General features: G+C 46.3%; 1 protein-coding gene across 3 annotated transcripts in view; it reads right to left on the minus strand.

Moving 5' to 3' along the window:
- Positions 1–24,270, minus strand: part of MARCHF8 (membrane associated ring-CH-type finger 8) — a 181,183-nt gene that overhangs the window by 85,082 nt on the left and 71,831 nt on the right. Inside the window, exon 2 of one of the 3 annotated variants that reach the window (XM_019499451.2) lies at positions 12,722–12,854. The exons of the other annotated variants lie outside the window; for them this stretch is intronic. Coding sequence (XP_019354996.1) covers positions 12,722–12,751 — 30 coding nt within the window. The 5' untranslated portion in view covers positions 12,752–12,854. The remainder of the gene's footprint in view (positions 1–12,721; positions 12,855–24,270) is intronic. 3 annotated transcript variants of the gene reach the window in all.

Raw genomic sequence — 24,270 nt, forward strand, 5'->3', positions numbered from 1 at the left:
AAAAAAAAAGCCCCCAGTCACCAGCTGATGCCAGGTGGGGGGGACAATCCCCACTGTCCCTCACTGCCCCGTGAGCAGTCGGACTTAAAAAAAAAGAGCTGGGAGGCTGGGGCCCAGCAGGGCAGCCATTGATAGGACTGGGAGAGAGGGCAGGGGGTGGAGCCTGTCTGATTCGGAAATTGGACCAATTTGGTGTCGGCTGAATCCGCAAATCAGATTCAGCCAAATCAATTTGGGACAGTGATTCTGAGCACTGAATCAAATCGCTGTCCCACAAATCAGCCGAATCTAAAGCAAATATTAGCCACTCTGCACAGGCCTGCTAGATACCATATTTTGCACTGCAGGACTATCTTACATCATACTGCTGTGCAATATTCTGCTTCAGTGCAGAAGCAGACAAATGGGGGGGGGGGGCAGGGGATGGAAACCATAGCCCTGAGGTAAGTGGGGAAGTGGGAGACTTGGAGGAAGAGCAAGCAGGAGGGGGCAACAGGGGAGCTGCTCTCACACTTCTTGAGAAATCAGGGTAATCAACTAATTACCTCAGGTGCTTGTACACGAATGTGCAGAGTCTGGGAAACAAGCAGGAAGAACTGGAAGTCCTCGTACAGTCACAGAACTATGTGATTGGAAAAACAGACTTGGTGGTATAGCTCACATGACTCGAGCACTGTCATGGATGGGTACAAACTGTACAGAAAGGACAAGCAAGGGAGAAGAGGAGGAGTGCATTTTATGGAAGAGAGCCATATGATTGCTCAGAGGTCCGATTGCTCAGAGTATGAAGCTGGAGATGAGCATATTGAGAGTCTCTGGGTTAGGGTCGGAAGGGACAGAAACAAGGGTGATGTCACGGTGGGCGTCTGCTATAGGCCACCAGACCAGGAGAAAGTGGTGGATGAGGCTTTCTTCAAACAGCTAGCAGAAGTTTCCCCCATCACAGACCCTGGTTCTCATGGGGGACTTAAGTCACCCTGACATTTGCTGGGAAGGCAATACAGCAGTGCACAGGCAATCCAGGAAGTTTTGGGAGAGTGTTGGGGACAACTTCCTGATGCAAGTGCTGGACCAGCCAACTAGACGCTGTGCTCTTCTTGACCTGCTGCTCACAAACAGGGAAGAATTAGCGGGGAATGTAGTAGTGGATGGCAACTTTGGCAGTAGGGCTACGCGAAGCTTTGGTAACCGATTCAATTTGGAGGAGATTTGGCTCAATTCGGCAACCGAATCTCTGAATCCAAATCAAAATCGGGAGACCCATTAATCTCTCCAAATTGAATTGGAAGCCTCTGAATCGATTCAGAGAGATTTTAAGGGATTAAGAGATTTGGCCATAGACTGTACAGGCAGGCATTAGGGCAGTGCTGGTGAGCTGCTGGACAAGCCCCAGCTTGAGCCGGCAGCCCTGGGAGAAGCCAAGGCTCATGCAGCTGCTCCCCTGGCTGCCCCCCTGCCAGGGCAAGGCAGGCAGCCCCAGCAGAAGCTGCGAGGGCTGGCAGGAATGATCAGGAGCTGGCGGAATGAACAGGGGCTTCTCCCTAGCTCCTCCAGCTTCCCACAGGGCTGCCAGCTCAAGCCACAGGCTGTCCAGATGCTTCCCTAGCGGCCCTCCCCCCTGCCCCTCACTGGGGTGAGACAGGCAGTGCTGGAAGCCCACAGAGAAGCTGCAGGGGCTGGGGGGATTGATCGGGGATCGAAGGGAAATGATTGGGAGCTAGGGGATTGAACAGGAGCTGGGGGAAAGCCCCTGTTCGTTTCCCCAGCTCCCGGTTCGATCCCCCCAGCCCCTGCGGCTTCTCCTGGAGCTGCCAGCACTACTTGCCTCATCCCGGCAGGGGAGCAGCCAGGCAAGCCATGGCTGCTGCCAGATGAAGCCGGGGCTTGTCCAGCTGCTCGCACTAGCACTGCCTGCCTGTATAGTCTATGGCTGAATAAGATTTGGTGCTGAATATCTTCAGATTTGGCTGAATTGAATCCAGATAGTGATTCGAATCACTGAATCGAATCACTGTCCTGCTGAATCCGAAGCAAATCCTTTCCGCTTCACACAGACGTATTGAGCAGCAGTGACCACAAGACGATAGAGTTCAGGATCCTGAGGAAAGGAAGGATGGAGAGCAAAGACCCAGGACTTCAGAAAAGCAGACTTTGACTCCCTCAGGGAACTTGTGGGCAGGATCTCCTGGGAAGACAGACTGAGGGGGAGAGGAGTCCAGGAAAGCTGCCTGTACTTTAAATGAAGCCTTACCGAGAATGAAGAAATAAACCATCTTAAAAGTGCAGGAAGACTAGCAAGTATGGCAGAAGGCTAGCGTTGCTTACTGAAGAGTTCCCTCCTAAGCCAAGTCACAGATGGAAGCCTTATAAGAAGTGGAAACTTGGACAAATAACTAGGGAGGAGCATAACATTTTTGCTCGGGCAATGTAGGGATGAAGAACACGGTTCAAGCATTTGCTCAGGCAATGTAAGAGCATTGCTTGGGCATGTAGGGATGAAGTCAGGAAAGCTAAAGCATAATTGGAGTTGCAGCTAGCAAGGGATGTGAAGGGTAACATGAAGGGTTTCTACAAGTATGTCAGTAGCAAGAGGAGGATCAGAGAATGTGTGGGTCCCTTACTGAATGGGGGAGACAATTTTGTGACAGAGAACACAGAAAAGGCTGAAGTGCTCAATGCCTTTTTTGCCTATCTTCACAGGCAAGGTCAGCTCCCAGACTACTGCACCAGGCAGCACAACTTGGGGAGGAGGTGAGCAGCCCTCAGTGGTGTAAGAACAAGTTAGGGACTACTTAGAAAAGCTGGATGCGTAAAAATCCATGGGGCCAGATGGGATGCACTTGAGGGTGCTGAGGGAGTTGGCTGATGTGATTGCAAAGCCATTAGCTATCTTCTTTGAAAACTCACGGAGATCGGGAGAGATCCTGGATGATTGGAAAAAGGCAAACCTAGTGCCCATATTTAAGAAAGGGAAGAAGGAGGATCCAGGGAACTACAGACCAGTCAGCCTCACCTCAGTCCATAGAAAAATCATGGAGCAGCTCCTCAAGGAATCCATTTCTAAGCACTTGGAGAAGAAAAAGGTGATCATGAACAGTCAGCATGGATTCAAGGGCAAATCATGCTTGACCAACCTGATTGCCTTCTATGATGAGATGAGTGGCTCTGTGGATGCAGGCAGACAGGTGGATATGGTATACCTCGATTTTAGTGAAGCTTTAGATATAGTCTCCCACAGTATTCTCACAGGCAAGCTAAGAAAGTATGGGCTGGATGAATAGACTGTAAGGTAAATAGAAAACTGGCTGCAGCATCAGGCTCAGAGTGTAGTAATCCATAACTCAATGTCTAGTTGGCAGCTGGTATCAAGTGAGTGCCCCAGGGGCTGGTTTTGTTCAATGTCTTCATCAACAATCTGGAAGATGGCATAGAGTTCACCCTCAGCAAATTTGCAGATGACACCATGCTGGGAGGAGTAATAGATATGTTGAAGGGTTGGGCTAGGATTCAGAATGACCTAGACAAATTGAAGGATTGGGCCAGAAGGAGTCTCATGAGGTTCAACAAGGACAAGTGCAAAGTCCTGCACTTAGGACGGAACAATCCCATGGCAGCAATACAGGCTGGGGACTGACTGGCTAACTAGCAGCTCTGCAGAAAATGAGCTGGAGGTTACAACGGGCAATAAGCTGAATAAGAGTCCGCAGTGTGCCCTGGTTGTCAAGAAGGTTAACAGCATACTGGGCTGCATTGGTGGGTGTGTTGCCAGTAGGTCAAGAGAAGTGATTATTCCTCTCTATTCAACACTGGTGAGGCCACATCTGGAGTACTGTGTACTGTGTTCAGTTTTGGGACCCCCACTACAGAAAGGATGTGGACAAGAATGTGGAGAGGGTCCAGCAGAGGGCAACAAAAATGGTTGAGGGCTGGGGCACATGACTTACAAGGAAAGACTGAGGGAACTGGGCTTATTTAGTCTACAGAAGAGGAAGCTGAGAAGGCATTTAATATCAGCTTTCGAACTACCTGAAGGACAATTCCAAAGAGGATGGAGCTAGATTGTTGTCAGTGGCGGCAGATGACAGAACAAGGAGCAATGGTCTCAAGCTGCAGCAAGGGAAGTTTAGGTTAGATATTAGGAAGTATTTTTTCACTGGGAGGGTAGTAAAACACTGGAACAGGTTACCTAGAGGTGGTGGAAGCTCCAGCCTTGGAGGTTTTCAAAACCTGGCTAGACAAAGCTTTGGTTGGGATGATCCAGTTGGGGCTGGTCCTGCTTTGAGCAGGAGGTTGTCTAGGTCTCCCGAGGTCCCTTCCAGCCCTAGTTTTCTATGATTGTCTGAAATATTCCTGTTGTGGGTGAAGGGATGCCTAGATACAAAACTTTCACATTCCTTTGCTATACTTCAGGGTGAAAGTACAGTAGCTATATGAAACAGAGTAGTAGTTTTTATTCTTTATTGTTGTCTAAAAGCACTGCTGATGACAAGAGTGAGCAAGGAGAACTCTATTCAGTCATTTCTACTGTGGTAAGAGAAAAAGTGGAGAAAGAAGGATCTGAAGAACACAGTTCAAGGATACAGACTTATATGGAACAGTTTATAAAAATATGATAAGAGGTGAAAGATAACAGACTCTTAAATTGTATTGTTTGAATCTGTTAGAAGAAAAGCAACGCTACCTGGATGGCTCCTAAAAAAAAAAAAAAAAAAAGTCACTGTGCCCCCTTGAAGTAGGAAGCAAAGAGTATTTCTCTTCATTCTACAAATGAATGGCCAGTTGGAAATGGTCAACTGCTACCTTTTACTTAGAAAGATCCAAAAAAACTGGATAAATCTATCATGCTGGAAGGGTCAAGCTTAAAATGAAACCACCTTTGTTCAGAAACTTCTTTAACTGAAGCCTTTTAATAAAACTTCACAACACCAGTGGAGAACTGACTCAGTACAGGCAGATACTGTGGCAAGAACAGAATTTGGCAAGAAAAAGTAAAGAAAAGAATAAATAGCCAAAGTATGAAATATTCCTGGACAAAACACGAGGTCATAAAGATCTACTTAACCAGATATTTCACCTGCCAAGATCTCAGATTCAGAAACAAAAGCCTGATGTCAGGTAGTTGTGTCATAACACAGCCAGGAGAACATCATTAGCATAATGTCAGCTGTTCTGTACTAACCAAGGGAATTTCTCCGAAGATCTCCATCTCTTAATTGCATTGCCATCCTCATAACATTTTTGTGTCTTTTGAAAAAGGACATCTTCTCAAATATCAAAAAAAGTTCATAAAAAACCCTCCGTCTCTAAGCCATGCTTAATTTATTAAAAAAACTCAGATACTGTCCTGCCAAAGACTGAAGTTTGCTAGTCTTGTGGTCTGAAAAGGCCCACTTTAATTTATAAACCAAACTCTTTTACTCTAGAAATTGTCACCACAGAACAAACCTTGAGCTCTACCATGGTATTTTCATAGTCACTTTTTAGAACAAAGCTGTACATTGAGCTGTAACCCCAAGCAAAGCATGTTGCAGTGGTGTAATCAAGGCAAGGGAAATGCAGATAACTGCAGCAAGACCCACGCCTGGAAGGAGGAGGGGGGCAGGGAAGAAAAGTGTTCTGGAGATCAGATTATAAAACATAACTGTTCAACAGGAATCTTCAATGGTGTCACCAGGCTGGGCGATTAATGACCTGCCCACCAGGGGAACATAGTGGGCTCTGCCCGAATTGCCCACAAACCCAGAGGGAGAGTAGCCTGGGTAGGGCTACTGATGAGCAGGGTCTGGAACAGAGTCCTTAGAGCGGCATGCACCACTCTCACAGTGTTTTAAATGTACATGCTCCCTGCACGTGGGCAGACATGCAGGGAGCAATGTATTTAGGAAGCACCCAGAGACAGAGGAAAGCCAGGCAACAGTGATGGCAGGAGATCGCCGGGAACTGGAGCAAGATAGGGGCAGCTGGGAAAGCCCCCATGCTCTAACCCATCCCTGAGCCTGTGCTATTGAGCCGCGCAGAGAAGCTGGAGAAAGCCTCAAGCTGCAATGAGATGAGGAAGAGAGGCTGTGGAGCTTCACCTCCAAGAACTCAAAGAAGCCTCAGAAAAATCTTCGTCCCAAAAGGGAGCAAGCCGTACCAGTCATGTGAGCTGAACCTCGCATAGTGCCAGACTGCAGGGTGATGGATGTATTTTCTTGTTCGGTTTGCAAGTTCATTTATATGCTTAAGAATCGGATAAGTAAAGACTGTGATAATGCTTGTCCAACCACTAGCTAAGAATTGCTCTAAGTCATGAGTGATAGAGAATGGTGGGACTTTGCCAGTACTGTAGTTGCTGTATACTAAGAGCCCCAAAAAGGAACAGTAAAAGAAAAATACACTCAGGTAGGAAAATTGCTATTTTAATCACAAAACACAGGCACACCACTGACTTAACAATATGGCTGGCATGTGGAAGAGGTGTAGGGGAGGTGGAGCCTCAAGAAATATGCCCACAAAGTACCTCCTACTGAGAGGGTGGAGAACATATAATTTCAGAGCCTCCTTTTTATATATTCTTTTCATTGTGATCTAGTCATGGCAGGAGAGTAACGAGGGACTTCGCCCCTCCCCACCTTTTGCGTTACACCTCGGCAGGCCACAAATGACAAGCCCCACACTCTCGATAAGAGGTTGAGAGTCGCTGCTATTTCTTCAGCTTCCTTCAACCTACTTACTAGTTTTCTCAGTCTTATTGTGAAACCTGAATTTAGGAGAACCACAAGCTAGGTGTGAAACTAGTCATTTTGCAACTCTACAAGCTGCCAAATGTAATATTAGGAAGAAAGGAAGGTGTGAGCACACAAAGGACTTAAGTATTTTTATTATAATAGAGGCACAGGCTCCATTGCACAGTACAAACACCTTCAAAGTTCTCAAAGTACTTACAGCTTTATAGACAAATGACATGGGCAGGATAGTTCTTTCAGTCCTTTCACATGAACCACAGTTCCCAGGCCTCTAATCAAATTTATTGCTCTTCCCTGGATTCTTTCTAATTTGTCCACATCTTTTTTGAAGAGCGATTTCCCAAACTGGACACAAGTGAGACTTTCCCAGGACAATCTACAGGATAAGCTGTAGATTGACCACCCCCTACAGCTCCTGCCCTTACCTCCAGGACTTGATACCAACTGCCAACTAGACATTGAGCCATTCTGAATCCTAATCCTATCCTTCGAAGTGTCTATACCTCAATTAAGCTTAATCTCACATGCAAATTTGTAATCTGTGCACTCAGTCCCATCCTCAATCATTAAATGAAGAAATTAAACCTTACAGTACTGCCAGCACCATATAGTACAGTACATTATATCCTTGGCTTACAAATGAAAGTGTCACAGGATACAATGTTGAAAGCCTTACTGAAAATTGAAGTATAAGTCATCTCCACTGTTCTCTCCCCATTCACAAAGCCCCTCACCTTTTCATGGAAGAAAAACAAGCTGATCAAGAGACCTGTTCTTGGCAAATCCACACTGGTTGTTCTTCATCACCTTGTTAGTCTACAAGTATTTAAAACTTGTTTCCTTTATGACAAGCTCTATAATCTTTCCAAGTTTCATTTTCAGACTGACCAATTTGTAATTCCCCTGATCTATCTTCTTCTGTTTTTTTATAGATGGGCACTGTATTTGCCCTCCTTCAGCTGCCTAGGACCCTAATTTAAGCTCCACGAGTTCTCAAAGAGAAGACTGCCAACGCCTCTGCAATTATTTTAGCCAATTTCTAAAATGCATCTTGTCCAATATTGCTAACTTGAAAATATTCAGTTGCTCCACGTGATCTCTGAACTGTTCTTTCCCTACTCTAGGCTGCTCATCTCCTCCCCTGTTCTTGCTGCTAACTGTACTCAGTGTCTGATTACTGACCTTATTCATGAAGACTGAAGTAAAAAAGGTATTAAGTAGTTCAGCCTTCTTTGCATCATCCATTAGACTGCCCTCCAAGTTCAGTAAAGGTCTTACCTCTTGATCTCTCCCTTCCGACATACTTGTAGAAAAGTTTTATTGTTGCCTTTCACATCTCTTGCTAGCTGCATCTCAGCTCCTGCCTTAGTCATACTTTTACGTGTCCCTAGTAATGTGGACAATTTTCCACTTTTGCAAGATTCCTTTTTGAGTTTCATTTAATTGAAGAGTTTTGCCCTTTCTCTCCTTTCTTTGCTTCATGATAGCCTGTTCCTGCACCCTTAAAATGGTCTCTTAATTCACAGTTTTTCCAAAATATCTTGACCCTACCATATAATAAATACACAGGCTAGAACCTAAGATTTTGAAAAAATGAAACTAAGTATAAGAATAAAGGCCAGTACTGAATTTTGTTTCAGCAAAAACCTGAATTTTGCATATCCAATTGAAGACAAACATTTGATCAAGAAAGTGTTAAATTATAACTGTGGCAACAACTTAAATTGGTTATAAAAGCTCCTATTACAATTAAGTTTTTAAAGCACCCTCACCCATAGATTTTGTGATAACTTAGAACACAACTTTGCTTTGGATGACAACCTTACACTGCCAAGCAAGGCTTTAAAACATTTATACTTTTTTCCTGGAAAAAGTTAGACTGTTCTGGCTACTATTCTGGTTGCCAATCTCTGTCTGTTTAAGCACCAGGAAGAAGTAATGGACAGCATTTTTTAAACTTTCTACAAAATGTAAAATGGGAGGAAATATGTTGATATGTTGTCTGATGACATTTGTACTCCCAGTACTGAGCTAGCCCCTCTGCCTAGGTCACCTTTCTGAAAAACAGGAAATCTCATGACAGCTAGTCACACCCAGCACAAGAACACCATCAAGACATTAACAACAGGTAAACTTGTCACTTCACTACTACAAGCAAAATGATGTTCCAAATACATGAATCAGTCTAAGCAGTATTCTGCAGCAGACTCCTGTTCAGTTGTGCACACATACCTACTGGTGCAAGGAGTCAAAGGAAAAGTCTGAAACCTCCACATGAAGTGCCAAGAGACTTGGAACTAGCTGTGGTTTCCGGGCTGGACTGCACCCAAGAGGAACAACTAATCCATGACTAGCGGCAGGACAGGAGAACAGGGGGAACCGCTAGTTCTAGCTAAATCATTAGATTGCTGAAAGTTGTGAATTGAGGAGACACTACTAGAGAGACAGCAGCTTTGATAGGGTAGGCAAGACAAGGTGACAGGAAGCTGTTGAGGCCCACCAGTTTCATTAAAATATAGATGCTCTAAGGCCAAAATCTGTGCTGTTCAATCTGCAACAGCTAGGTGGCAAAGGTAAAAGCTGAAGAATGTAGGTACTTAACTCTGTACTTCCTAGGCACTGTAGAAATGGGATAATTAGAATGGGGAGCTGCTGCTAAGCTTCATGAGAATCCATATGTGTCTGCAGAGTCTAGGAACGGGAGGGAAGAGGAAACCCCCTTTCCTCCTCCTCCTTTATCTCCCTCCAGTACTACCCTTAGGTCTGCAGTCAGGAAGAGGGCTTTCCTGGTGCTGATGAAAAGGTTGCTTTCTTCATAAGGAATTAATTCCTCTTGAAGTTCTGCACCCTACAGAGTCCACCACTCCAGGATCAGGGGGAAGGTGGGAGAGAAGGAACATCACTCAGCAATATAACTATGTGACATAGGTCCAGAGGACCCTGTGGTCTCAAAAGCAAGCAATGGAGACCAAAAGAGAGAAATGTAAAGAGTTAAAAATGTAAGTGAGAGCGCAAAAGAAAAAAGTCTGGATCTGAAAACAGCTGTAGGCCAAACACAGCCTGAGTAAGATAGCAGAAGCTCCCACTCAAGCTAAGGCATTTCTGAGGAAATGAGGAGTGGGGTATGAACACTGCCCTTTACATCCTTGGTATGGACCATGAGAAGAGACATGGTATGCATGCACTGTGTGTTAGTGCTGCTAGGGCAAAAAAAGTCCCCGAGCTGGAATGCTTGAAAGATATGCACATTCCATTCTGGATGTTCATGCAAGCAACACATTTCAGAGGTGAAAATATATTCTTATACCTTTAACTCTAAATTTGTGAGTGTTATTTACCTAAGAATAGGAAAATAAAGTTTCTCCAAGGCTTGGCATGCCAAAGTCAATTTAGAGATTTTTAGCCCCTTAATTAACTCCATTTTTTCTGGAGTTTAGAAGCCTGTAATTGAAATCCCTCACTTAAATTTAACAGTAATCAGACAAGTGTCACCCTTATACCAAAGATCCATTTTAGTATAACAGCTCCATTCACTTTTTAATGCAGTATTTAATATATGCTTTCTACTTTCCACTGCAGTGTTGTATTGCTTTCTAGTATTGCTTTACATGTGGTACTACAAATAGTTGATATTTTCTATGTATTCTTGACTGTTCTTGATGGGAATATTCATCTTCTACTCCAAAGTGTTAATACAATAGGATAAATCAGATTATCAAGCTTCATGACAACTCTTGGAAATTTACGTTAGTTTGAACTCAACATAAGAGTATCATTCTCTGATATTGTATTGACTCAGTCTCTGCTCATGATGACCTGTAAGGAGATGGAAGAAAATTGGATTTGTAGCCTCTCTTTTTTTTTACTGCTTTATAAAGACATCAAGAATGCCCAGCCTCATTTTCCTTGTTTCTGCTAGAAAACCCATTGAGCGCTCCTTTCAAACATGCATCTCTATCACAGCCCTTAACTGAAGAAGCAAATGTGCAAAAGCTTTTAACAACAATCTTCTTCCAAAGTCTCTCTGAGGCAGTTGGGTTTTTCGTGTTTTAAGATTAAAACCTATTTTTAAATCACAAGAGTTTTGAACAGGCTAAATAAAGACAAAATTGCTTCCTCTGGCAAATAACCAGATTTTACTATCATAGATATTACAGCTTTTCCAGATATCCAATTCCTGGTATATCCTGAGGATTTTAGGGCATTCTTTCACCAATGGGTGTAGCTCTGGTATGCCAGCATGGAATGACCAAAGGCCATCCTGTCATCTAGACCCAATATGAACATGATTAGAAGTGACAGTGGTAAAGTTACTTGGATCCTCACTATACTAGCATCCCTATTTTGTTGCACTAGTGTCACAACAATAGTGGGAGAATTCCCCAACTCGCTCGAAATAGACAAAATCTTTCAGAAACTCAGTATTTCTGCCCTCACACTTGACTTCCAGTGATTCTGGATGCAACCACATGTTGCAATGTTAATAAAAGCCTTTTAAGTTTGGTCTCAGAAGTCCGAATCTAGCTAACTAAAAATCTGAACAAAATCAGTTATCAGAAGAATCCAATTTCAAGCACCATATTTTGTTATAGAACAAATATTCCAACATACAGTTTATAAAAACACATTACTCTCACTTACATGCATATTTTATAACAAATACTAATGCAGCTGTAAAATGCAAGGGACAGATAAGATAACACTGTATTCTTGATTATCCTGTTCCATAAAGAACTTTAAAGATGTAAAGAATGTAAAGATGTAAAGAAAACAAAGTGAGCTGTAATTAAGTCGTTTTAGGACTCCCGAACACCCGCGATGGTGAAAAATACTGAAGTTATGTCTCATTCAACCTGCAAGTCTCTTAAACCATAAGCAAAATCTGAATTAAAAAAAAAGAAGAACAGATGTGTCAATAAAGCATTCTATGCATACAATTTATACTAAATGTGAGCAAGTAATCTTGGAAGGCAGCATACGGGCATACAGTGCATGTTTAAGCTTCAGCAACAGCACGTGATCATTAATCTTCTCCTCGGGGATTTCACATAAAGCTGACAATTTCTGCTTCCACCAGTAATGGTTATTTCCTAAACCCTGGATTGGACTGAAAGCTACCGAAAACAAACAACAGAAAAAACCAACACACATCTGCACAGTAGAACACACCATTTTGTCCCAATGGACTAACATAAACCATTTCCTATTTCAAGTTTGATTTTTCAGGCAGCCCATCTTTTTTTAAACCATCAGGGAAGTTAACAGCTAGGGACAGCATCCATACTTAACAAGACACACAAAGCAAATGGCAATGTTCAACTGTAATTTCATTTGGCAAGAGCATGCCAGTGTTCCCCTCCCACACAAAAACTGCCCCCACCCCAAAACAAACACATAGAAGTGCAAATAAACCTTCACAAATAGAACAAAGACCCTTTGTTATTGTTCTGGAGGGTTTTGTAAATCCCCTTCTCTAAGGCTGAACTATTCAGCCAGCATCTTTATTCAGAAAATAAAGATGAATTAAAATGAGATTTTGCAGGCATGTACAGATGCACATTGAGATGCATAAATGGAACTTGGGGTTTTTCACACTCAATTATATTCAAGCAGGATCTTAATGTTAAAACACACACATTTTAATGTTGATAAAACAGTGCTACTATAATTGAGATGAACACATAAGTGTTAGACAGCAGACATGCTCTCTCCTCCCTTTTGCTTTAAGGATTACTAGATTAAGAAGAATGCTAGCACAGATCCAAGGAGGGTTGCTGCGGGGAGGTGTTTGTTTTAAAGGCAGTTTCATAATTAGAATGGAGCAAAGTATCACACTGAAAAGGACTGTTGATGTAGCTCAATAATGAAGAGTCTCAACAGTAGGCCCTCTTGATAGAATGCCCTACCTTACACACATTTGTTCTGCAAAGATTAATGGCATCCCTACAGGAAATTATAAACCAAGACACTCTGCTGACAAGGCATTCTCCTACCTGAAGCTTCATTTTCCAGCACGAATGCATGTGTGTATCCTTAGAGTGGCTTCCCCTTGTTGCATGACTCCTGTTATCCAGACTAAAGAGCCAGGAACTGTGCAAGCAGAGCTGCTGACTGCCCTACATTTGCCTGCAGATGAAGAGAAAGAGTTGGTACTGTACTTGCCTAGGCTTTTATAAGCCCCCTAAGTACAACACTAGTGTAGCTCAAACTAGACTAACTACTTCCTCCAGCTGATCCCAATGAAAGAAGCCTGTGATGAATAATGCATGAGAACTCCCATGACCACAGTCCATTCCTTCCAGCAGCTGATGTCTAACTTCCCCCACCCAAAAAGAGGCACTTTATTGTTTAAAAAAATCTTTAGAAATCCCTCTAATATGAAACACGAATTAATCTCCCAGAGTCCAAGTAACAGAGCAGTTGCCCTCCCACATTTATGATTTTCTTTCCTGTACACAGTCAAACCAGCAAGGCTGTTTGCTTTAAAATATTTTTGATGTTTATAAATGAACAGATCCATACACATTCCAGCACAAGAGTTCATGCTTAACATTGAGCCCTACATTCAGGCTAAACAATGCCAGTAAATTCAAATAGCAGCTCTGGATTGTTGTTGCTTTAATTCTGCTGGGCTGTGGAACTAGAGGAACCATATAAAGATTTCAACGTGAAGAACAGAATAAATGGTGTGATACAGTAGGCAAATGATTTGCAGACCACAAAATTATACAGAAGAAAAAGGGAACAATGGAGAACTGGGGGAAGGACGTTCATATACTCAGTTAAATGACTATTCAGAAAGTGGGGATAGATTGTTTAAAGGAATTTAGGGGTGAGGGAAGAATCTTCCTGCCCCTTATGTCTAAGAAACAAAACACCCCCACATTTACATGTTTAATCTCTGGACACAGAATTCAGAGTTTCTAGCCTAACTTTAAAAGCTATGATGCAAGCATTTCTTTTTAGGAATAGTTCAGAATAGTAAAAGCAAAACAATTTATAGCTGTGAGGGTAGTCTGCATGACTAATTTGCAGGCATGCTTATCATGGTGGCCATCTGTTAATTTTCAAAATTCATGACTTTGTAGTCTGTACAGGTTGGGCGACTAGATTTTTGTGAAGAAAATGCATCTTTATATCCCTTACTTGTATGTATTATGAAAGCAGGGAGATGACCAACTCATGGATCAAAACCCTTCAGTGCCATGCCAGCAGCACATTAAAAAAAGAACAGAAAGAAGAGCTCTGCTGCAGAGCTTACAAGTTAAGTGGCAAGATGAGAGTCCACATATGAAAACAAGAAAGAAAAAAAAAACAAACAAGGAAGCAATGAAGAAAACCACTGAGTAGCACACTGCCCAGGCACTGACCATGTTTTTGAAGGCATCATAGCAGAAAAGAGTAGAGAGACTTTTGCTAAGGAACATTCTGCAAGGATCCTAATAGTCTCACAATTTCTGAGCAACTTGCTCTACTAATTTGGAGTCACTTATGTTTCTACTGGACAGTGTTGTAGTTCTCCAGCACCTCTGGGACTGCCACATGCAGCAGTAGAAAGGAGTTCACCCTCTTGTTCTCTTCACTATGATTGGTCCCAGGAAGATTTGGAATTGCTCCAGAACCCCAAAAGGAGTTGGAAGCTGAGTGGGCACACATGGGGGCTCTCACCACATGTGCACCCCCCTGCAACTTACCAGCAGCAGCGGAGGCAGCAGCAGCTGATCCCCCGAAGGTAGGTGGGGCAGGAACTGGTGCAGCTGCAAAGGATCTGGAGGGGAAGCCCCCAGATCCCTCTTTGCTGAGCCAGACAGGGAGCCGTGCTCCCGAGCTGTGCGCACGAACAAAGCATGCAAATGGGTGCGCTCTTTAAGGGCACGCTGTCTTTCGCATAGGCGGAAGCAGGTGGGGCAGTGAGAGAGTCTTCCTCAGGAAGGAGGAGGCTCCACCAACAAGGAGAGAGGCAAGGACTATCTGCAAGCCATGGTGAGGACTTGTAGCGCTGCCAGGGGCCCTGGCCCAGGGGTGCTGCTCTTCTGGGGCTCCTCTGAGGCTGCCACCCAGACAAAGCCCTTAGGGGGCCTGGTGACCACCTGCCCCCCCTGACCTGGGGGGGTGGGGCTGAGGTCTGGCGACTCCCCCGCCTGCCCCTCTTGTGAGTGTCTTCAGGCTTTGGAAGGGCAGGTGGCAGAGCTCCAGGCTGAGGTGAGCATATTGGAAGGGATCCGGGCGGTGGAGGATGAAATTGATTTGCATTTCCATTCTCTGCAGAGCCAGGAATCCAATGGAGAGACCCCGCATGCAAAACGTCCAACTAGTTGCTGGCAGCAGGTTCCTGTCAAGGTCACGGCAGCTCGTACAACTGCTGTGCCTGCTCCCCAGACACCCCTTGGGAACAGGTATGCAGCCCTGGCTCCCCTGGAGGAGAAGGCAGAAGAGCAGATCCCCAGAGTCATTGATGCTGCTTGACCTACAACACAGGGTGAGGAGAGGCAGACCCCCGAGGAGGAGACGTAAAGTTCTGGTCATCGGGGACTCCATCCTGAGGGGAGCCGATGGTCCAATCTGTCGTTCTGAGCCCTGGTCACAGCAGGTCTGCTGTATGCCCGGAGGGAGGATTCAGGACATCATGGAGACCATCCCAAAAATCATCAAGCCCTCTGACTACTACCCACTGGTTGTGGTCCATGTGGGGACAAATGATGCATCCAAGGGCAAGCCGGACAACATCATGGAAGACTACAAGGACTTGGGACACCAACTCAAGAAAATGGGAGCTCAGGTGGTATTTTCCTCCATCCTCCCGGTAAGTGGACAAGGTAAGCATCATGAAGCCTGCATTGATGTAGTTAATCAGAGGCTTCGGAGCTGATGCTATGAGGCAGGCTTTGGATTTTTTGACAATGACCCGTACTTCTGTACGGAGGGCATGCTGGAGTGGGATGGGCTTCAGCTCTCCCCTAAGGGAGAATGTATGTTTTCTTCTAGGTTGGCTGATCTCGTACAGCGGGTTTTAAACTAGCTTCCCAGGGGAAGGGGCCACTCTGAATGGAGAGAATGCTTCGCCAGCATGCAGGGTGACGAGAGAAAGGGATGCCCAGGTAAGCAACAACGTCCTGGGAGCAGGGGGCCACAACAGTCATGGGAGTAGGGGGGAGACGCAAGCACCCTCAGGAGGCCTCAAGTGCCTCTACACCAATGCTTGTAGTATGGGGAGCAAGCAGGAGGAACTGTGCCTCCTGATTGCGAGTAAGAATCCAGACTTAGTAGGGCTCAAAGAAACCTGGTGGGACCCTATTCACGACTGGGTGTTGGGCATTCGGGGGTACACCCTATATAGAAGGGACAGAACAAGGAGGAAAGGTGGGGGGGTTGTGCTCTATGTCAAAGAGCAACCTATCATCAAGGATTAGCTTTGGGTTAGAGGAGGGTTGGGCGGAGACACTATGGGTCAAACTACAAGGGGGGCGTGGCGAAAGGGACTTTATGATGGGTGTCTACTACAGACCACTCAACCAGGGGGAAGTGCTAGACCAGGATTTCTCCAGTCAGCTTATGGAGGCAGTTAGGTCAAGGGATGTCATAGTCATGGGTGACCTAAACTACCCAGACATTTGCTGGGAGAAGCAGACAGCCAGATCTGACCACTCGCGTAGGTTCCTGGCTGTATTACAAGACCTTCACCTTATCCAGGAGGTGCACAGTCCCACTAGTAGTAATGCCTTGCTGGACCTGGTCCTGGCCACTGGGGATGACCTGGTGAGGGGACTGCAGGTCCTTGACCACCTGGGCAATAGTGATCATCACCTGCTGGAATTCACTATCCAGTGCAGGGTGTCAAGGGCTTATAGCAGGACTAAAGCCCTTGACTTCAGAAGGGCCAAGTTCAAAGAGCTTCGGAGATTAGTGGGGGAGGCACTGAGGGCCCAGAAGGTAGAGGAGATGGGAGTCCATGAGGGATATAGTCGTACCTTAAGGGGGGCAATCCTCCAGGCCCAAAGGGTAACAGTCCCCGAGAGAAGCTGGGGGGGTAAGAGTGCTCAGACACCCCCATGGCTTAGCAAGGGCATTCAGGAATGCCTGAGAACTAAAAGGGGGGCGTACAACCAGTGGAAGGGAGGGGCTATCACCAAGGAGGAGTACTCCTCCTCGGCCCATGAGTGTAGGAGAGTTAGTAGGAAGGCCAAGGCAGAGCTGGAACTCAGGCTAATGTCCAGGATTAAGGACAACAAAAAGTCCTTTTTCAAGTACATTGGGAGCAAGAAGAGGGCACCAGGCAATCTAGGGCCCCTGCAAGATGCAAACAGTAACCTTGTGGCTACGCCAGATGAGAAAGCTGATATTTTTTAACAGTTTCTTTGCCTCTGTTTTCTTGAACAGGGACCGGGACATCCCTCGTGCCAGAGGTAGGGACAATCTCAGAGATGGCTCTGACAGGCCTTGGGCCAGCACAGAGGTAGTTGGGGATCTTCTCAAAGGGCTGGACATTTTTAAATCCACAGGTACAGATGCCCTCCACCCAAGGGTGTTGGGGGAGCTGGCAGGGGTCATCGCAGAGCCCTTGGCCTGGCTGTATGAGCATTTGTGGTCATCTGGCCAGGTGCCGGGGGATTGGAAATTAGCTAACGTGGTCCCCATTTTTAAGAAAGGGAGGAAGGAGGACCCGAGTAACTATAGGCCCGTAAGCCCCACCTCAGTCCTCAGGAAGATCTTGGAGAAAATCATCAAGGAACACATCTGTGGGGGGCCTGCAGGGGAGATCATGCTCAGGGGCAACCAGCATGGGCTCAAAGGCAGGTCCTGCCTGACCAACCTGATTGCCTTTTATGACCAAGTAATTAAATCCTTGGATGATGGTGTCACCATGGACGTAGTCTTTAAGGCGGCCTTTGACACTGTCTCTCACCCCATTCTCATCAATAAATTAAGCGACTGTGGCATTGATGCCTACACAGTTGGATGGGTAAAAAAATTGGCTAATGGGGCGCACCCAGAGAGTAGTGGTGGATGGGCTGTACTCAACCTGACGAGATGTGAGCAGTGGGGTCCCCCAGGGCTTGGTCCTTGGGCCCACACTGTTTAACATCTTCAGCAGCAACTTGGGCGAGGGGGTTGAAAGCACATTGTCCAAGTTTGCTGATGACACTAAGATGTGGGGCAAGGTGGACACACTTGAAGGGAGAGAGAGGCTGCAACTAGATTTAGACAGACTACAAAAGTGGGCAGACGAGAATAGGATGGGGTTCAGCGTAGACAAATACAGGGTGCTGCACCTTGGGAGAAGGAATCCACAGCATACATATAGGCCGGGGAGTTCCCTTCTTGAAAGCACAAAGGCAGAAAGGGATCTTGGAGTCATTATTGACTCCAAGATGAACATGAGCCGCCAACGCCAGACCGCAGCCAGCAAGGCCAGCCATACCTTGTCATGCATCCAAAGGTGCATCTCAAGCCAGTCCAGAGAGGTGATACTCCCCCTTTATGTGACTTTGGTCAGGGCGCAGTTGGAGTACTGCGTCCAGTACTGGGCGCTGCACTTCAAAAGGGATGTGGCCAGCCTGGAGAGGGTTCAGAGGAGGGCCACCTGCTTGGTGAGACGGCAGCAGGACAGGCCCTACGAGGAGAGACTGAGGGACCTGAACCTGTTCAGACTTGGGAAGAGGAGGCTGAGGGGGGACCCGATGGCTGCCTACAAACTCATGAGGGTCAACAGCAAATAGGAAGAGCCCTTTTCTCCCCAGCACCACCTGGGGTGACAAGGAACAATGGTCATAAGCTGATGGAGAATAGGTTTAGGCTAGAGATCAGAAGACAATATTTTACAGTTAGGGTGGCCCAAAATCTGGAACCAACTGCCCAGGGAAGTTTAATTGCCTTAAAACTAAGTTATAGTTTAGTTAGTATAGTTTTAGTTTTAAAACTAAGTTTAAAAGTTTAAATTACCCAAGTTTACCTTGGGTAAATTAAAAAAAGAGATTAGATGATCACTTATCTGGGGTTTGTGAACCCAGCATTCATTCCTGCCTGTGGCAGGGGGTCAGGCTAGATGATCTGTTCAGGTCCCTCCCGACCCTAGCTACTATTTTCTATCATGTTCACTTCCAGACTGAGGTGGCTTCACTCAGTCCATTTTTGCCACAGTCAGTTTCTATGCAAATAGAAGTAGTGAACTTGATTTGCATAATCATTTGTCTGACTGGTTATTTGGTTGTAATGGGGGGGGGGAAACCCACCAAGTGTTTATAAGACTTGGAAAAAAAAATGGAAATTGGCAAGGCTGTGATAACTGCATACAAATTAAATGTGCAATTACATACAGAGGTTTGCAAAAAGCTCTAGGGTTCTTCATTTTTCAAAATCTGACCCAAACTCTTCTTTCCTCCATTTATCCTGCTACTACTGCTTTACTAATAAGAACAAAATTGCTGAGATGGAAAGGATGTGGGCCACTGATTTAGTTTTGGGCATGTATTAAAGTACAGGGTCCCTGTAAAAAAAAATACAAGGGTTGAATCTCTATAAAAAGACATTCTTTCCCAAGAGTAAGCCTTTCTTGTACACTATGAAAGGTGAGACAAGCATAAGTACACTGCACATGTACAGAAGATTGGTTATCTTCTTAATAAGGTAGAACAAACAGGGAATTGAGGAATACAAAGAATTTGTCTGGGGTGCAGAGCCACCCAGCTGCATAAGGGCCATTTTTGTCACTTAGGTACAGTCTGTGAACCTATTCCATGTGCAGGGTGGAATATGCAAGTATCCACATGGCTACTGAGCATGCCTAGAAGGCTGCATGCTAGTCATGCCAGAACATGGTACTGTATGTACATACCTGAGTGCAAGTCCTGAAATTCTGGCCTAGCAAAAACCAGGAGGAGGAGGAAGACAATGACATCCTTCCCATGTTTCAGCCAAATAACCTGGTAGCCAAGGCACTCACCCAAGAAACAGGAAACCAATGTTTTAGGACCCTCTCACTCAGAAGCTACAAGTTAGAGAATAAGCTCTCCATATTAGACACACCTCTCTCCACCTTTTCCTTTCAACCTGAGCTATTGCACCTTGCTTATAATATTCTTTAACTAAAAAAGGGGCCCATCCCTGTGAGAGCAGCATTCACCTCGAAAAACCAGTGGGTGTGTGGTTTTATACTTCCTCCTGGCCTCACATACGTCCTTCACTTGGCCGACCAGAAGCCAAGCATCAAAAGGAGCACTGGAAAGAAGACTGCATAATGCCTCAATATTGATCTGATGGTTATGGCACTGTACTGGGGAGCTGGACAGATGTAGGTACAACCCCCAACTAGACAACTGAGTTAAAAGAGGGGAGGGCCCTCCTTGTTCTTGGCTACAGCAGGTATGTACTGTGTTTCATACCTGCCCAGCCAGAGCACAACCTAATTGAACATGCTCAAAAGCCTTACAGATGCTTATCCATGGTGCACGTGGAAGAGAATCATAAATGATGTAGCACAAAAAATGTCAGCTAGGTGGCTGAGTAACTGCCATCTGGGAGTGTAAAGTGAAATAGGACTCTGCCCCTAATGCCAAAATACTTCTACATCTTTCAAGATACTGCTATATATACAATTTGACATTTCATATTTTCTAAACCAGGTGAGCTGTGCTAAAATCTGTTTGAGTTCACTTAATTTTCCTCAGTTGATGCATAAATATAGTGCTAATCTGACAAATGACTAACAATGGCATTATGAAGATTCCACATTTATGGTGGCTCAATATCACCAGATCAAAATTTGCTTGGTTAATGAGTACCTGCCTTGCAAACTCTCCCCAAGACCAAAACTACAAGTTCTGTCATCTGGCTCAACCAGAGAAGCATAGAAAAATCAGGGTCAGAAGGGACCTCAAGAGGTCATCTAGTCCAACCCCCTGCTCAGAGCAGGACCATTCTCAAACAGACCATCCCAGCCAAGGCCATCAAGCCAGGTCTTAAAAACCTCCAAAGGATAGAGATTCCACCACCTCCCTGAGTAACCTGTTCCCATGCTTTACTCTGGTACCCTTAGAAAAAGGTTTTTCCTACTACCCAACCTAAAACTTCCCTTACTGCAACTTAAAAACATGGCTCCTTGTTCTGTTAACTGCCACCACTAAAGACAGGCTAGCTCAGAAGCAGGCCAAATACAGCCTGCGAACCAAATCTGGCCTGCGGCTGCCTTTCTGACACTCCGCATGGGGACGAGTTAGGCCTGCTCCTGCTTCAGCCGGCACCTGCCAACAGCACTGCCCCAGCCCTGGCCAGGCAACACAGCTTTCCAATGGGGCTGCTTTACCCCGACTTGGTCACCTACAGGTGGTTGCTCATGGTGCTGGGTGAACAAAAAGGGTAGAAGGCAGTTGGGAGCTGGAGCTGAAGCCCCACACACTCAAGCAGAAGCCACCCAGCTGCAGTTTCCCCTCTGCCTGACACTTGCCTCCACGGCTGCTGTCACTTCCCTATGCTACCTACTGCCTGGAGCAATGCAGCAGGAGGAGGAGCCACTGGAGACTAAACGAGCTGAGCAGTACCTGGGCAGCTGCAGCAACAGCAGGACCAGCCCTGCTGGGAAGCTATGCATATTGCCTGGGGCCGGGGCCACAGGCAGGTGTAGGGTGGATGAGAGCAAAGAGCAGGTTGCCCCCGGCAGAAGCAGGTAGAGCATGGCCCTATACAGAGTGCCGTGGGGGCAGCCCACACCTCCACCACACTCTGCAGGCAAGTTCTGCTGCACGTGCCCCCTGCTTCCCTTCCCTCTCCCCACCCCAGCTAGCTCCCACAACTTAGCATGCAGGCAGCCTCCCAACCCCCCCAACACACAATATACAGAAGTAAGATTATTTTAAGCTATTATGCAATCACCTCTATATACACTACTCAACCCCCCCCCCCCATAAAATTGGGGATTTAAAAAAAATATTTATATAAAATTAACATGTTATAGTAGATGTTTGATATTTACTATATGGTTCATTTTTTATCTAGAACTTGTTAAAATATTTTCTGAAAGATTTTGGGTGTGGCCTTGAACAGATCCATCAAAACGCATTAAGTGACCCACAAACTGAAAAAACTGCCCACCCCAGTCTAGCTCCATCCCCTTTGTAGCCATCCTTCTGGTAACTGAAGGCTGCTATTAAATCCCCCCCCCCCCTTGCAGACTTCTCCTCTCTGGAATAAAGAAGCTAGTTCCCTCAGCCTCTCCTCAGAAGTCATGTGCCCCAGCCCTGTAGCCATTTTCACTGCCTTCCACTGGAATCTCTCCAACTTCTCCATGTCCTTTCTGTAGTGGGGGGCCCAAAACTTAACACAGTACTCCAGATGTGGCCTCACCAGTGCCAAAAAGATGGGAAGAATTACTCCCCTCAATCAGTTGGCAACGTTCCTACTAATGCAGCCCAGTGTACCATTAGCCTTCTTGACAAGGGCACACTGTTGGCTCGCATTTAGCTTATTGTTTAATTTAAACCCCCAGGTCCTTTTCTACAGAGTCGCTGCTTAGCCAGGCAGTCCCCGGTCTGTACTGATGCATGGGACTGTTCCATCTCATGAGATTTCTTTTGGTCCAATCCTCCAATTTGTTGAGGTGTCTCTGAATCCTAGCACTACCTGTCAGCATATCTACTACTCCCCTCATCTGCAAACTTGTGGGGGGTGTACCCCATCCCATCTTCCAGGTTGCTGATGAAAGCTTTGAACAAAACTGGTCCCAGTATCAAGTGGAGTTTCTCAGGGTTTGATCCTCAGTACCAACTAGACATCAAGCCACCGATTACTAACACCTGAGCCCAATGACCCAGCCAAGTTTCTATCCACCTAACAGTCCATTTATCCAACCCGTACTTCCTTAAGATTACTTGTAGAGGTGCACTTCTACTTCGATCCCATATTGGATCAGCACAGATGAGGAAAATTGATAGCATCAGCAATTGGCCTTTTCTGTCTAATGTGGCTGATAATGTGGCCAATAAATGCAATCCAATAAACAGAGCAGCATGCAGACGGCCAAGAGCGCAGCCCAGCAGCGTGGACAGCAGCTGGGTCTAGCTAGTAAGTCTGTTGAGGGGGGAGGGAAGGGGTATAAGTGGGGGGGTGCGTAGATCAAGGCCCCCTGCAGTGAGGGAAGGAGTGGGATTGGGGCAGGCGCTGTCCAGCCGGGGCAGGGCAGGGCAAGGCATGGGAAGGAACCGTGGTTCATCCAGGGGGGGCATGGGGAGTGGGGGTGGCTCCCACCACTGAGGGCACCCTGGGAGGGCATGGGGGTGCCCTCCAGATCTGCACACAGGGAAACAGTGGGCTGCCACTGTGGGCTGGGGTTGGGGCAGCACTGGGCTCAACCCAGCCCCAGGGGGGGCTGGGTCAGGCTGCATTCAGAGCGGGGGGTGGCAGCGCTGGGAGGGTGGGTTGGGGGAGACTGCAGTCACCCCAAAATTCACTGTGCCCCATGCCTCTGATTGCCTTCTTCCCGCTCCCCACAACCACTAAGCAGCCCCTTGCAGACTGGAGCTCTGCCAGCTTTCAAGAGAAACCTGTGGTTTCCCCAAGTTGTTCCCCTTTAAAGGGGAAAATCTGATCTGTGAGTTTTTTGTTCTCCTTTTCCCTTTAAAGACCATGTTTTTCCACAGCAAATGGAAAACCCAGCTCCCTGGCGATTAGGAACAGTCAGCATGGACTCACCAAGGGTAAGTCATGCCTGACCAACCTGATTACCTTCTATGACAAACTTACAGGCTCTGTGGATGCAGGGAGAGCAGTGGATGTGATGGCTTTTGATATGGTCTTCTACAACATTCTTGCAAGCAATTAGGGGTGCACCAATAGAGTTTTTTCGAGCCAATACCGATGGCATATTTTTAATGAGTCATATCAGCTGATACCGATCCGATTCTGATATGCAGCTCCGCAGTGTGAAGAGTGGCATCCAGCTGGTAAGTCTGTTGTGGGGGAAGGGAAGGGGTGTAGGGGGGCAGATTGAGGCCCCCACAGTGAGGGAAGGAGTGGGGCTGGGACAGGTGTTGTCCAGCCGGAGCAGGGCAGGGCATGGGACAGAGCCATGGCTTGTCCAGGGGGTATAGGGATGGGGAGGGGACAACTCCAGTCACTGCATGCACCCCAGAAGAGCACGTGAGGTGTATGCCCCCTGGATCTGTCTGTGGGGCAAGGGCAGGCTGCCACTATGGGCTGGGACCATGGACTGTGCCAGGCTCTTCCCAGTGGGGGGCTGTGCTCAGGTCACACTCCTGAGCCAACAAGTCAGGGAGGCAGATGGATGCCTCCATCCCCAGCAGAATGGAGTCACAAACCACCACCACCCATTGCTTTCTCTTGCTGGCAGTAGTCTTGATCCTGTCAACCTTGGGGATGCCTGGCCTGGCCTCTTCTGCTAATGGAATGTGCTCTCTCTCCTGTAGCTAGGACTCTATCTGCTCTCCAGGCAAACTGATGCAGGTGGGGGTGAAGACTTCTGCTTGCTGCCAGTGGTCACAAACTTCCAGATTCCTGGGAGTCCACATCCTCTTTCTTCTCTAGTGCCACCTCT

Source organism: Alligator mississippiensis, chromosome 6, assembly GCF_030867095.1.
Source record: "Alligator mississippiensis isolate rAllMis1 chromosome 6, rAllMis1, whole genome shotgun sequence".
In the NCBI taxonomy this organism is placed as follows: Eukaryota; Metazoa; Chordata; order Crocodylia; family Alligatoridae; genus Alligator; species Alligator mississippiensis.